Source organism: Podarcis liolepis, assembly GCF_965112155.1.
Source record: "Podarcis liolepis genome assembly, chromosome: 11".
Taxonomy (NCBI): Eukaryota; Metazoa; Chordata; class Lepidosauria; order Squamata; family Lacertidae; genus Podarcis; species Podarcis liolepis.
In genome coordinates this window covers 3,965,676-3,979,839 of record NC_139565.1, presented here as the reverse complement: position 1 = coordinate 3,979,839, position 14,164 = coordinate 3,965,676, and the positions used below count along the sequence as shown (strand labels likewise).

Genomic DNA, 14,164 nt, shown 5'->3' with positions numbered 1-14,164 from the left:
TTTCCTATTAATTTGGCTTTCTAAGGTAAAATGAAATGTAATACTTCTGTTATTTTACTTTCCCAGCATACAGCTGACAGCTTTATAGTGGGCTGCACACTGACTCCACCGTGAGCATGAGGCAGCTCCCAATCAGGTTTGCGGACTTGCCAAACTCGAACAGTCAATGGAGTCACAAGTAGTAAGGAAATAACAGGTGCCCACTTTCCTCTTAAACATTTAACTATTTTTTGTAAAGGGCTTACGAATTAGCACGTTGCAGTCCATATTAGGGAGTGGCTCCAATGACTCCATGATGCCCTACATTTTGAGTCGGTATCAATTGTACTATCTCCTACTGGCGCCATGGGGGACACTGGCTTGGGATTTCAAAGAGCTTACCCAATTAGGGCAGGTCCAACTGCAACCTGAGCTAACATTAGCGGCCCTGCTATAAGAGCTTGTGGCCAAAGGAAGCCTCGGCCAAGGAATACAGATCAATCTTATAGTGCCTTGTGCTGGGGCATGCCCAGGTGGCTGCCCTGCCTATGTCCCCAATAGGGGCATTAGTGGAGAAGGCTGCAGATGCAGCTGTGGCCTGGGTTGAGTGGACTGTAAGGGACTCACAGGCTATCAAGATGCAAATGCATATCCTCCAAGATAGCATAGAGCAATAATCATTGTAGCTGGCAGCAGTAGGAAGGAGACAAATGGTGTGTGTGTGTGTGTGTGTGTGTGTGTGTGTGTGTACACATTTAAACTCCTTTGTCTGGATGATGTATACCTTAAGGGTGTGCTGCACATCGATTGAGTGTAAGGCTTTCTCTAATGGATGGGATTGGGGCAGAAGGTAGGGAGCACCAATTCTGCTGCATGTGAAAATGGGAGGCTACCCAGGCCAGAATATCCAAGTCCAGCAGATCACAGAAGTAAACTTCCATATCATTATAAAGCGGCTTCAAATGATTCACATACACCATTATTGCATCTTTCAATTCATCAGTAACTGCTAAAGAGGAAAACTCTGAATTCTTGACATCCAATATTGGTGGCATACTGCTTGATTTTTCCAAGAAACCCTGTAATAATCTCCTTGCTTGGGAAGCATGGTCACTTCTTTGTTTTCCATTTTCCTCACTTCTCTGTTTTCTTTCCTGTTTTCTTTCCTTGGTCACTTCTGTTTTCGCCACTTCTCATTTCCTTCTGTGCCCCCTAGTCTTGTGCTGTGCCCCCCCATTTATGCGATTTTCACCTGTGCCCCCCTGGAATATCCTGGGGGCCATATGCCCCCCGGTTGAGAAACACTGCTTTAGAGAACACAAGGGCTGAAAAAGAGAGTGCCTTCCAGAAGAGTCTTCTTCTCTATGCAGGAAAACATTAACACTCTTTCTTTCTCTCTCTCTCTCTCTCTCTCTCTCTCTCTCTCTCTCTCTGTGTGTGTGTGTGTGTGTGAAGAAAGGAAGAAACAAGGGGGGAGGGAGATTTGAAGCCCCCTTTATCTGACCATGAAACTTTGAATAAAAAAACAACACTAGTGAAGTAAGTTTTCATAGGTGGTATTACTAGCTTTGTAAATTTGACTTGTTATATAACAACAATATAATAAACTAGAAAGTTAAGGAAAACAACATGCCATTTAAGTTGCTGAATTCTACTGGAGACAAATGACTTATTTTTAAAATATACTCTGAAGCTAATCTAATACATTCTACAACAAGCTGAAGTCTCTCACGGTACCTTTGCTTCAATGCGCAACCTCCGTCCATCAACAATGAATGGCTCCTTGGTAAATTCATCATAGGTGTACTGCCATTCACATGTCAACTGTCCAAATGTACCTCTTGTCACAAATAATATGCCACTAAAGAAGAATACAAAATAAACCATTAAAATAAAGCAAGCTGACATACAACAATTACTTTTTAAATAAAAAATTAAAAGTTGCCTTGTTATCACCCAGTTTGATGATTTATTAATTCCACAATGAAATACACACATATGGATTTGCACAATGATGCCAGTGGAACCTAATCATATATGTGTGTATATTAATTCAGTCAAAGAAGACAACTACATTCTACTTTAAAGATGCAGAAATCAATATATAATAAAGAACAGCTGGCATATAGAATGATAACCAGGCAGCAGCAATAGGTGAACTGAACACATACTTTTGTTCAGTCATGTTCTAATAATTAAGATCAAATACATTCTACAAAAAAAACAAGTGTTCCTGCATCTTCACTGAATTGAATTTGTTAGTTCCTTGAAAAAGCTTGTAGGGTTACATGTTTCAATAATATTTCAGTTAGAAAATAAAGCAAGTTTTGTCAACCAAAACTCTGGTCAGGATCCAGAGAGGTGCTTTATGCATGGTTAATAACATTATCCGTCTAATGGCAGCGAGGTATTTATGCCATTTTATGAAGTGCATCTGGAATTTCCTTCAGTTTCAGAAGCATGATGGGATGGGGATAATGTTTGAGAAACATTAAGGCGTAAATTCCCTTGTAAATGTGGAATTACAGTGGTACTTCTGGAGGCGAACAGGATCCGTTCTGGAGGCCTGTTTGCAACATGAGAACACAACCCATGCAGATTGTGTCGCGATTTCCCGCTTTTGCACATGCATGTGACATCATTTTGCATGTCTGCGCATGCGCGAGCAGCGAAACCAGGAAGTAACCCTTTCTGGTACTTCCGGGTTGCCGCGGGACGCAACCTGAAAACGCTCAACCTGAAGCAAACACATCGCGAGGTATGACTGTCGTTATGTGGAGTGGTATCCAATTGTGCCTATCCTTCCAAATTTGCTCTGGAAATCTGAGAAACCCGAGGGAATATTTGAAGTGGTGTGGGAAACTGCAGTGGGGAAGGCAGGAAAAGGAAATGAGCTTGCACAATATTGGATAGCAACTGTTGCTTGGGGGGGGGGGGACTTAGCTGTATACCTTCAAAGTGACATACTATTTCCTATGCAGGGGTGCCAACTTGAATTAAATATGGGGGCGGGCAGATAGGCCCCACCCTGCATAATTGATCACATGATGTGGTGCACACACACTATTTGAGTGGCAATGCCCATCAATCTGGGGTGGGGTGGGGGCAGACCTCTCAAATATTTTATGGGGGGGGAGCCCCCACGGCCCCTAGGAAATGAATCCTATGTAAGAATAAAACTAATTCACTACCACTAAATATATATTCCGCTGATTTCAAGGGGCCTGTTCTAATAATCAAAGAGAGTTCCTGTTGCTTTCCTATTCCGTTTCATAGGGCCACTGAGATGTGAGTACAGGGAGTACTGATGTACTGAGCCCACATCATGCAGGGGGGGGCCCAGACTCTGAGCTTCCATTCATTATTTTTTTAACTCTCTAGCCCTCCTGGAAAGTAAGTTATGAAACAAAATGCGCAGGTACTCTTCTAAGTGATTTCTCTGAGATGTGCCAACCTGACTGCTCCCACCTTTTAGTGCCGCCAATGAGTGAAGTCAGGGCTGAGATAGACGAGTCAGTTGTTTGGAAACCAGGTGATTGGAATCCCTGGAATCCAAAGGAGCTGCTGTTTCTCCCTCCCCTTCAGTGCACTCTTCTGTCTCATTTTCCAGCCCTTCTTTTTTCATCTAAGATCATATACTTAAATGTTACTTTCTGCAAATACTACTACACAGTAAGTGTTAAAGAATCCACCTCCTCCCTGAAAATGGCAAATATAAAATGTGAAAACTTTGCAAAGAGGTTTAGACATGTTTTCTGCCATGTCATTCTTGTGCCTTTGAGGCAGGCAGAAATTCAACATGTTAAGTATTTTCTAGTATGAAGATACAATTATATATATGTTTCTCAATGCTCCTTGCAAAAAAGGACACAAATTTGCATATGATACAAAGCATAGCTAAATTTTATGCAAATTGGTTTCCTTTACAAGTAGCTCAGATATCCCACTTCCCATGCTGTGCACTAAGCACAGAAAATCCTGTTGGCGCCCTTGCTCTTCAGTCAAGAGAGGCAGAGACATTGCAAATTTCTTTATACTCATGGAACTGTCTCTTCTACTAAATTGAACAAGGAAGCTTTCGTTGATGTAGTTTCAATATATATGGACACCTGCACCCACAAGGAACTACTTAACTGAAGCACATCAGTTACAAAAGTACATGGTAGAATCATTCTTAAGAGAGAGAGAATGAATGAGAGCTTATCCCATGAATATTGTTATTCCGACTACCATTTTCAGTTCCAGATTTTCACATACACACTAACAATCTTAACACAAATCTCCAGTCTTAACTACTGTGAAAATTCTAATCAAGTGCTTTGAGGTAACATAAAAACATTCTAAATCTTGGTCTTCTGTTGTAAAATATAGCCTTCAGTATCTTTACCTTTAAGGACGATTGGAGTTTCTTTCATTTAAATGCTAAGGGAAGATCTAAACACACTATTTATATTATATATATTATTACTGAGTGAGCAAAAAAACAAGTGTAACAATGCATGCAGCTTATAAGGTTAACTGGACAAATGGGGAACCTTACCTCTTTGTTACCATTAGTAAATCTGTACTATTAACCATTGCATGTGTAAAGTATCTCAGTTTGGCAAATCTTCCATTTTCAATATTCTAAAAGAGAAAGACAGTTGTATAGAATTCCCTAGAGTATAGAAAGTTCTTTCTGAGGAAAATATTAATGTCTAACATTATTATTAAGTTCAGCTTACATTATTATTAATTTCAGCTTATTATAAAACATGTATACATCACATATATTGAGGACATTTAATATCTGCCATGATTAAGAACTTTCACACCTAGTAGTACTGTAATAGAGAGTTGACCTAACTCTAAACATCCTTCCACATGATGCGCCATCATCCTGGAATGTGAAAAACCTTTTATCTAAAATTATGAGTACATAATATTGGGCTATTCAGATGTTTGTGACCTTGAAAGTACTATGCATTTTCAGATTACAGAATGCTGTAATACTCAAAAGAGAAGACCATTCAAATTCAACCTGAATTGTTACAGAAACCATTTCTTATTGTATTTCTCAGTAAATGGAATACAACTATGCAAATAATCATGGTTTCAGACACAAGCGTCCAATCATATATGATGGTTTTAAAGGAGTGAACTGTGTTTGAGGCATGTAATCCAGACTGGTGGATCTTCCTTAAGCCATAGCTGATTATTTTTTTTAACATGAAGTGAATAAAAATAAGCTGCTGACCTCTGACTCATAATACCATCCCATGCTGAAATGTTCCTCAGCTGTTTATACAGTATTTTCAAAAAGTCTCAAGCACAAATGTTACATCATGTTATCAGTCCCCCCTCACCAATGAGAGAACAAAAAGTCCCCAATTCATACACTCCCTAAAGTCAAACAGCAATACTTTATATTGCATAAAAATTCAATCATACATGTATACATAAAATGGGTGGTTTGTTTTTACAGAACAGGCCTGATATATTTAAATATGTTTTCTTTAACTAAAACCAAAAGTTTAATTTAGATTTTAGAATGAAAAGGAAATAATAAGGAACAGCATTTTAAATTCTTTAAAAAGAAGCATAGAAACAATTTTGGTGGTGCATTTAAGAAAGTGAGTAGATTGCAAGATAATTATACTTTATAAAAATGCTAAATTTTCACTGCAAGTTCATTAGAAGAAATTCTACAAAACATACAAAACACTGCAATCCATAATATATTCCAAACTAGCCACTGATATAGAACCATTTATTATATAGTAGACAAGGTGAATCTGAGGATTCCAATACACTAGTAGGTTTGCTAGATTATTTTTTAATCCAAGTGACCAAATTATTTCACAAATTAAATCTCAGCAATCCTCAGAAAACATTATCCACACATTGCCTATGGAGGGGGAAGGGGGAGACAGAGATGGCAGCGCTGAGATTTATACTTCCTACCTCCCAGCTCACACTCTGAACATGGCTCTAGCTCTCTTTAACTACAGCCACTAGAAATACTTCATTCAGGTTCTATGTGAACAGACATTTCAGACTTACAAATTTATGTGCAGTGGCAGAACAAAGGAAGCAAAATAGCAAATATTTCAGCTGCTTAGGGAAGTTCAGTGCATCTCTTTCCCAAGGAGAAAAAGCAGTTACCAGAGAGGTCTTGTTTAAGGAATCTTGGCACTGAATAGGACTGATGAGCACCCTAAAATACCTCATTTCAACTATGTGATTCCATTGTGAATTGAAGATTGGACTGGGGGGGGGTATCAGAAACCTGGTGTTAACTGGGTTGAATTATAAAGAGTTCTGCCTCATCATTCAGCTTTTCTTTTGTATTTTTCCTTCCATATTTTTCACCTGCTCTTTTCTGCTTGTTATTACCACTCTTTTCAAATGCCACCTTACTGTCACTTTCATAATTCATTTTGAAACTGAAAGTTCAATACTTAGCAGAGCCCGTTATTTGCATGAAGTGCTTAATTTTTGAATGCTTTCATGAATCTTGATTATATCACTTAATTTACTCAGGCATCCCCACTAAGAATTCACCTTTCTTTATCCTCCAGTAGCCACTGACTAACATGCCTGCTGCTCTCTTCAAGCAAATGCAAGAATGGCTTACTTGCTCGTACCACTGAAAGACACATATTTTTTCCAAGGCAAAAGAGGAAGGACTCAATAACAGCATTATTCTGACTAGTAGTGCCACTAAATCACATCCTGAAGCTACTCCTTACTCTATTAACCACACTTCTTCTGGATTGGGTTATTTGAACTGGAATCACAACAGTGCTTTTGGAAAGATGTTCAGAGTAAAGAAAAGTGAGAACAACAGAGAATGGCAGCCACGTAGTAGGGCAACAATTGGTGACTGCCTTATCAAAACTTCATACAGGTAATCTGTGTAGCGGCTCACCATTTTTTACACACAGATCTCCTTTGATGGATCCTTCTTACTGTCTCTTTAAGGCTTTGACATTGAAGAAGTTATACGCCAAACAATATACAATTTATATATATCCCCAATCACTTATTCTGGAAATTGGGGGTGGGGATCTAAATACATGTAAACCTTTCATATATTAAACTGTTTATTTATAAAGACTGTTGTGTTGGCAACATGTATCCCATAGGGAAAAGGCCAAATTTCACTGGAGGAGTGGAAATGGAAAAGAGCACTAGGTAAAATGTTCTTCAGTCTTCCAGTGGAGTTACAATCATCCGTCAGACAGCTGCAAAAGAAGGATTCTGCAAAGTCAGCTGCTGTGTCCTGGAAGAAGGCCGCAGTTGAACCTTCATTCTCACTGCAGTCAGTCTACTTCACCATCAGTAGTTTTTATCCCTCAACATTTCTCATAACTATTTCCAAGCCTGGACTGCACCATCACTAGGAAGAGACTAGCTTATTTCTGTTCTGTACAAAGATGCTTACACATTTGCCAATTTCCAAATAGGTGTCAAGATTCTCTTTCCTGAAAATCTGTTGTGTACTATATCCAGGTTTTGCATGGCCTTTAGGCACGTTGTCCCCAGTGGGCTACCCTGGCTAGCACTGTCAACACTGCTCATTTGCTGGCCCTCTGCCTTCAGGCCCAATCTGCATTACTGCCTACAAGAAGACATGGCAAGCAGGTTACTTCCCCTGCTGCTCCTTTTGCTTCCTGCACTCTTAAGAGGACAGGGAAACAGGTAACGACAGCATAAAGGAGCAGGGCAATGGCTTCAGGGGCCAGAAGGGGGGTCCTTGCAGGAATGCTGCCCTGATTCTAGCACCGAATCTGTGAATCTAATAGAAATCTTATAATTAAAATATTCTGACATAAATTGGTGTTGGAATTGTAATTCCCATTGTAGGCTCCTACCTCCACAACTCACTGAGGGCGGATCTACACCCATGGCTTTGAATGCCAAAAAGGAGTTAAAGAATGGTTGAGATAACCATATAGCCACATGAAGTTGTTTTCTAATGTTAATAATGCATTATTAAAATGTGACACCAGATGGCACTGCAGAGCTATCCCCTTCCAGAAACTGGGTAGACCTTGTGGAAAAGGAAGAAAAAACCCAAATATATTGACGTTTTAGAATAATTTAAATATTGTTTTAATAACATTTAAAAGGTGAGTGTAATTACATGCCCCCCCCGTCCATTTATTTCCTAGGGTCTACTCGGAGTAGAATTAATTTTGGCCATCACCCTCAATTTTTCGAGAATGAGAAAACTGGCTATTTATATTTCCCTCAATGTTTCTAGCCTAGAATAGTGCATACTATTTCATTTTGCAACTCTATAGTTGATCTTTATTTTTAAAATACCCAAATATTCTCCCTTTATTGTCAATTTATGCATGGATTTTAGTGGTTCTGACCCAATTGGACTTTGCTCACATTGGATAACCTCTTATACTGAACACACACTTACAGCCAAGCAGCTCATGGGTTTGATTAAAGAGGAAAGCCTCATGCTGTATGATATTTCTGTAGCGTAATTTTATATTAATACATACCTTTTAAAATAGTCATATGCCTTTTCGTATTAATCTTTTTATGTGCTTGGTCGTTTAGGAAACCTGGAGTGTACATGTGTGTAATATTCATACAAGTCTAATAATAAATATATAAATGAATATAATATGCACAAATTGATCATTTTTGTGTGTGGATCAATACATAAACCCCTTGCTTCTTATTATGATTAAGGAGTGAGATGGTTGTCAGAAAAAAGTATGTGCAGGTAATCCTGACATTCAGATTTCTGAAAACTCCCATCCCTACTCAGTGGTCCATAAATCTAAGGAAATAAGCTTTCAGATGCCCAGTTTCTGACTCTGGCTTATCAGCAGCTGCACTGCTACAGAGATGACAGTCCATTCCCTAGGGATTGCTGAAAAGTAAAAGCATTAATTTCTAAGTTAAAAATTTCTTTTCTCTCAGATGCACAAGATAGATAAACCTTGCAATGTTTCAACGATATGCTTACAGAAGGCATATTCTTATACTATCATAATCACATGGTGTAACTGAATGGAAAGAAAACATTACGAAGCCCCTATAAATAGAACATTCAAGTAGAGCAGCAGCTCCTGTAATAGTGATACCCAACAACAGACACTGCCATGCACAGTCCACCACCTAGGCTTCTCCTCACCTACTACCACAGTGGCAATAAACTCATTTGGGTCTTTTATATGCCTTCAGTTGCCCTGGTCAGGATGACACTGCTTCCCTACTTTACCATTTATGTGTATTTTCCTGTTGTGCACTGATCGGAAAAAATGAAGGGCATCTACTCTCTCCATGCAGTCAAAAGCCTTTACATATTCTTGAAATTCAGTCAAAAGCCTTTACATATTCTTATTTTCTCTGGCACATTGGCTGATTAGTGGCTGGACTAGTGACTGATCATCAAAATATTTCCAAGTGAGTTTATCTTCCACCTTGCAGCACCTTGTGGTTGCAGCCCCTTCACTTAAAAGTCAAATCATCAGTAGTTTCAATTTGAACCACAGGGTTAGAATTAAAAGCCTCATATTTCATACTATATTTCACAAGATGTTTGAACTAAATGAAAGTTTAAGGCAAAAATGTTAAATTAAGTTTCTGAAAATGAAAGGATGTAAACTATAAATGTGTTTTTAAAAATAAAAGTTGATAAAGCAAGTGACAAATAGGTAAGATAATAAATAATGGTAGGGATGTTTGAACAGATCAGATCAATCTTTTTTTATATAGACTCATTTATTGTTATTACAGAATATTCATACACAATTTTCAATACCTAAAACTAAAATTTAACAACAACAATAAACACAGTTATAGGGCAACACTGAGTACTTATATCTAAATGGCATTTTGCGTAAAAATGCACAAATGATTTTAAATTTAATGCATAAAATTAAAATAATGATGTAAATGGAAAATATACTATTTAAAAACAGTATATATTTTGACTGGGGAAAAATCATAGTTACAAGATTATTGTCAAAGTACTGTCAAAGCAACGGCATTCAAAAAAAGACAATTAAAACAACAATTTTCTTTGTGTTTGTGCTTAGACTTCATTAGTGTATATTTTTAAACTTACATTTAAGACACAATTGTAAAACAGCTATTATAATTTTTTGCTTTTCTGTGGCAGTTAAACTTAAAGTGGCAGCATTAAACTTGATAATTCAGCAGAGAAAGTACATATTACTCTAACTGTCATCATCATCACTATCACTAATATGACACATAGTCCATTTTCTGCAGGCCTGTCTTTTCTGCAAGCATGGTAAGAGAAGAAAGAAGCAGAAGTGTTAGTTGAAGCTGGAAAGTTTAATTATTTGTTATTTTTAAAAATGCAAAAAAAAAGAAAGATGAGATGCAACTTTTGAATTTTTAGTATGCAGAAGAAGAATTTCAGTTAGTACAAATGTAATCCTATATTTCACCACTCACTAAAATAAGTCCAAGTTTTTTTTTTCTATAAATATATGCAAATCTCAAAACCTATTGCTCAAAAGACTTTGGAACTTACAAAGCACAGTCACAGCTGAACCATAGCTTTCTGTACTATATAAAACCTACTCTATTTGTGTTTTCTATTTTTAGACCACATAGATTTTATAAATCAAAGTATAAAACAGGAAACCTGTGACTAAGAGAGTTTTCTTTGCACTGATCTGCACACAGATTTGCTTAATACCTTGGAATGCATAGATAAGTCTCCACAGGCAGAGGAACTCTGCATATGAAAGCTTCTGTACTCATAAATTGCTGGTTCTGCACCATAAATTGCTGGTATCAGTCAGACATTATTCAGTTCCAGAACTGCAATTTGTAAATCTGGTTTACAGTAACTGCTTTGGTTTACCATAGCTGCTTCAACTTACGGTGGAGCACATGAAAGAACTCCATGCATAAGCTGATCAAGCCACCTTGTGAGCCAATTTTACAACACTACTTAAATTAATTAAGTACTGTGGGATAGGAGAAGATGGTGAAGTCCACCTCATCATTGGCCGGAATCCCCTTTGTTTCCTAGACTAAACTGAACAGTCAATTGTAATGATCCTAAATTGCCTCTCCCAGTAAATTGACAGCAGAAAAGGGGTATCAGGACTCAGCCCGTGTCCATTTATCCAGTTCTAATATGTGATCACAACAGACTAAATCTAAGCGTATATGTACTACTAGGGATGGTGGTGCCAATACCAGAGTTCCCTTCCTGCCAAAATCACAGGAGAGTTATAGAATGTATTTCTATGTCTGTCTCACTGTACCCTCAAGTACAGTAAATCTACTTACGGAAACCTTTATCTGAATAAGGAGTGTCTAAACTATTATAAAATGTATTAATCAAAAATAAATCATTGTGACCAATGCTTGCACAACCACTTTCAGATAGTGGGATGTGAACTGAGTGACTGAGGGATATTCTCCATGCACACGTGGAAGAAGCTGCTCAATTGTTGCAAATGTACTCAAATTCCCATTATTCACTATGAGGCCACAGATTTAACAATTTTGAACTTTCCAAAACTTAACAAAAAGGATCTGGGAATTATTCTCAATTCAACTGTCCCAATTTATCAAACAAAGAAGGAAAACAGTAACTACACAGTGGCTTGGTTCACACATTGTGCTAAAAGAGACTCTGTCTTAGAAGGTAGGCATGAGTGTGTGAGCTCCCAGAGAGAATCTTGCAGCCAATTTGCTCCTTCCATCAGTGGTCTTTGTTTCTCAACATTTCTATACACTTATTTCTCACAACTAATTCCACTAGCCACTATCATGTTTCAATTCCATAGTAAAATAAACCCCTTTATTTATTTTTTCTTTTAAAAATTGTTCTAGATAAAAACTAGTCAACAATGGCCAATATTCAAAATACTATGAGTTTTATAGACTATAAAAAATAATTTTTAAATAAAATAAAAACCTGTATTGAAGTACTGTAGTAACATTTCAAATAAAGACTTCTATAAATATAAAGACATTTCAAAAAGATTAAGTGCATTTCTTTTCATCTCAATATTTATTCTCTGTTGTGTCCCTTCTCATTAAGGCATTTGTGTAGGTTATATAGTTAAGGCTTTAGAAAACATTTTAATATAAATGTTGTCGCTTCCCCCCCACTACTTTGGATCTGTTATCCTACTTACATCCCCTCACACTGGCCATTTCACAAATCTCTATTTTTATTAAACAATTTAAAAAACAGCACTTAGGATACGTACTTAACTTTAAGTATGCTTATATGATATCCAAGATCTCTGCAGTAAAAATCCCACACGCTAGGGTTAAAACAAATCAGCTGCAGTAGCTGATTTTTTGTTTTGTTTTCACATTCCTTCAAACCAAAGACTGCTATTTCAGCTGCTTCTCTAAGCTACATTTCTAATGTATTTTAACTAAAAATTCTTATCTTGAAATCTAGCAGCTTTCTTAGGTCTAATAAACACATCTGTCTTGTGGACCGTGCTATCCCAGAGAAAATGAGAGGGACAATACAGGCCATCCGGAGCATGCAGAAATGTGCATCCATAGTTCTGCACACAGACACACATGCAACAGATGGAGAGAGAAGGATGCGCCGATATTATAAAAGCAGATTATTATTATTTTCAAAAACTTAAATAAAAAATGTCAAATAATCTTGAAACCAACAGGTAACATATACTGTTAATGCAAATTGAAAAAATGGTCTCCCCTGACTAAATACTAAAATATTCCTTAATGCATAAATAGGAATAATTGTTCCTAATATTTTTTAAAAAATATATATGTTTAAGTATGGAAGAGGAATGTATGTGCATGTAAAAAGAGTATTATATTACATCTCCTTGAGGGTTTAGTTTCTTCACCTGTAACATTTGACTTCCAGCACCATCTCTTAATCTGTATGGTCGAATGACTCCATCCTCACCAAAGAAGCGGGGAGGACGCAAGCTCATAACATCTTCGGAAGCATTTGTAGCTCTGAGGGGGAGGAAAGTTAAGACCTTTGCATTACAGAAATAGAATAAATATTTTCATGAATATTCTAAAATGTTTCAATAAATTATAAACATCCATATAAAAATAGCTAAGCAATACAAATTACAAATTCAGAAACTAGTAAAAAACTTAGCTGAGTCAGGAAGAACGTACTGCCTACGTCTAGACAGGAGGAAAAACTGAGGGAGTCCAGCCTGCTTCCCACAAGTCTTTGCTCCTGTCTAGTGTCTTGCGACAGGGCGAACACCCTTTCCATTGGATATGACGCCCCACAAACAAAAATAGCTCCAGTAGGTTCAGGTAGGTAGCCATGTTGGTCTGACGCAGTGGAAAGTACACGAAAGCTCATACCAAGAACAAACTTATTTGGTTTCTAAGGTGCTACTGGACATTATATATATATATATATATATTTCTAGCTCCAGTAGGTGTATTTCCCATAGCATGGGTGTACCAAAAGCCAGTGAAGACCTGATTGCTGGGAAAGAACACAGAGCAGGGGAGCCTGAATATCTCTATTATGGGGGAGGCTCTCTCACCACAAAGAAAAATCAATCAATCTTTATTACGGTCCAGAGACCCAACAAATCATTACAAAGCAAAGCACAATTCAGACAGCCTACCTCCAAGTTAAACAAGCATTTTGTTCAGACTTAAAGATAGGGATCATTGGTTCTTGCAACCACCGATAAAAACTTCGCCACTGCTAATGTTCTAGTGTTTGTCCGGTCTTCCAGTAGGAACCTGACATAGTGAGTCTCTGATTTTCCCGGGAAAGGTACCAGCATGGGTAATATCAATTCAGCCCTCGCTTGTTCATATTTCACACAGCGCACAAAGAAAATAAAACACACTGGTACAAAACGGTTCATAACAGCAAATTTCGCATAATTCTCTTAGTATGCTATGTTTTTTTTTCTTTGTAGTTTTTACTGGTATGAACTATGACAATCTGAAGACACAGTAAGAAAAGAATGGAGTAAGAGGTAAGGGTTACTGTTTTTTAGTAAAACTTTTTTGAAAAGGCAAAGAAGGAATAAAGGAGAGGGAAATACAGCGAAAAGAAAGAACCTGAGCTCAAAAGGCATAAAAATTGTGTAGAGTAGAAAAAACACATATGCCTTGGGAAATGACAGGAACTAAAGTGAAGGAGTCCAAAGGGCAGAGCACATGCAACTTAGCTAACCCCAACATGTGCCTGTCTTGGATG

General features: G+C 37.5%; 1 protein-coding gene across 3 annotated transcripts in view; it reads right to left on the bottom strand.

The window, feature by feature from the left end:
- VPS13A (vacuolar protein sorting 13 homolog A) overlaps window positions 1-14,164 on the bottom strand; it is a 152,658-nt gene that overhangs the window by 2,242 nt on the left and 136,252 nt on the right. For 2 of the 3 annotated variants that reach the window (XM_083464715.1, XM_083464716.1), the window contains exons 68-70: window positions 12,822-12,936; window positions 4,520-4,605; window positions 1,717-1,840 (exon numbers count right to left, since the gene is read on the bottom strand). In XM_083464715.1, coding sequence (XP_083320841.1) covers window positions 1,717-1,840; window positions 4,520-4,605; window positions 12,822-12,936 — 325 coding nt within the window. Of the gene's footprint in view, window positions 1-1,716; window positions 1,841-4,519; window positions 4,606-9,692; window positions 10,236-12,821; window positions 12,937-14,164 lie in introns of those variants that run through there. The other variant, XM_083464717.1, reaches the window with a different exon arrangement.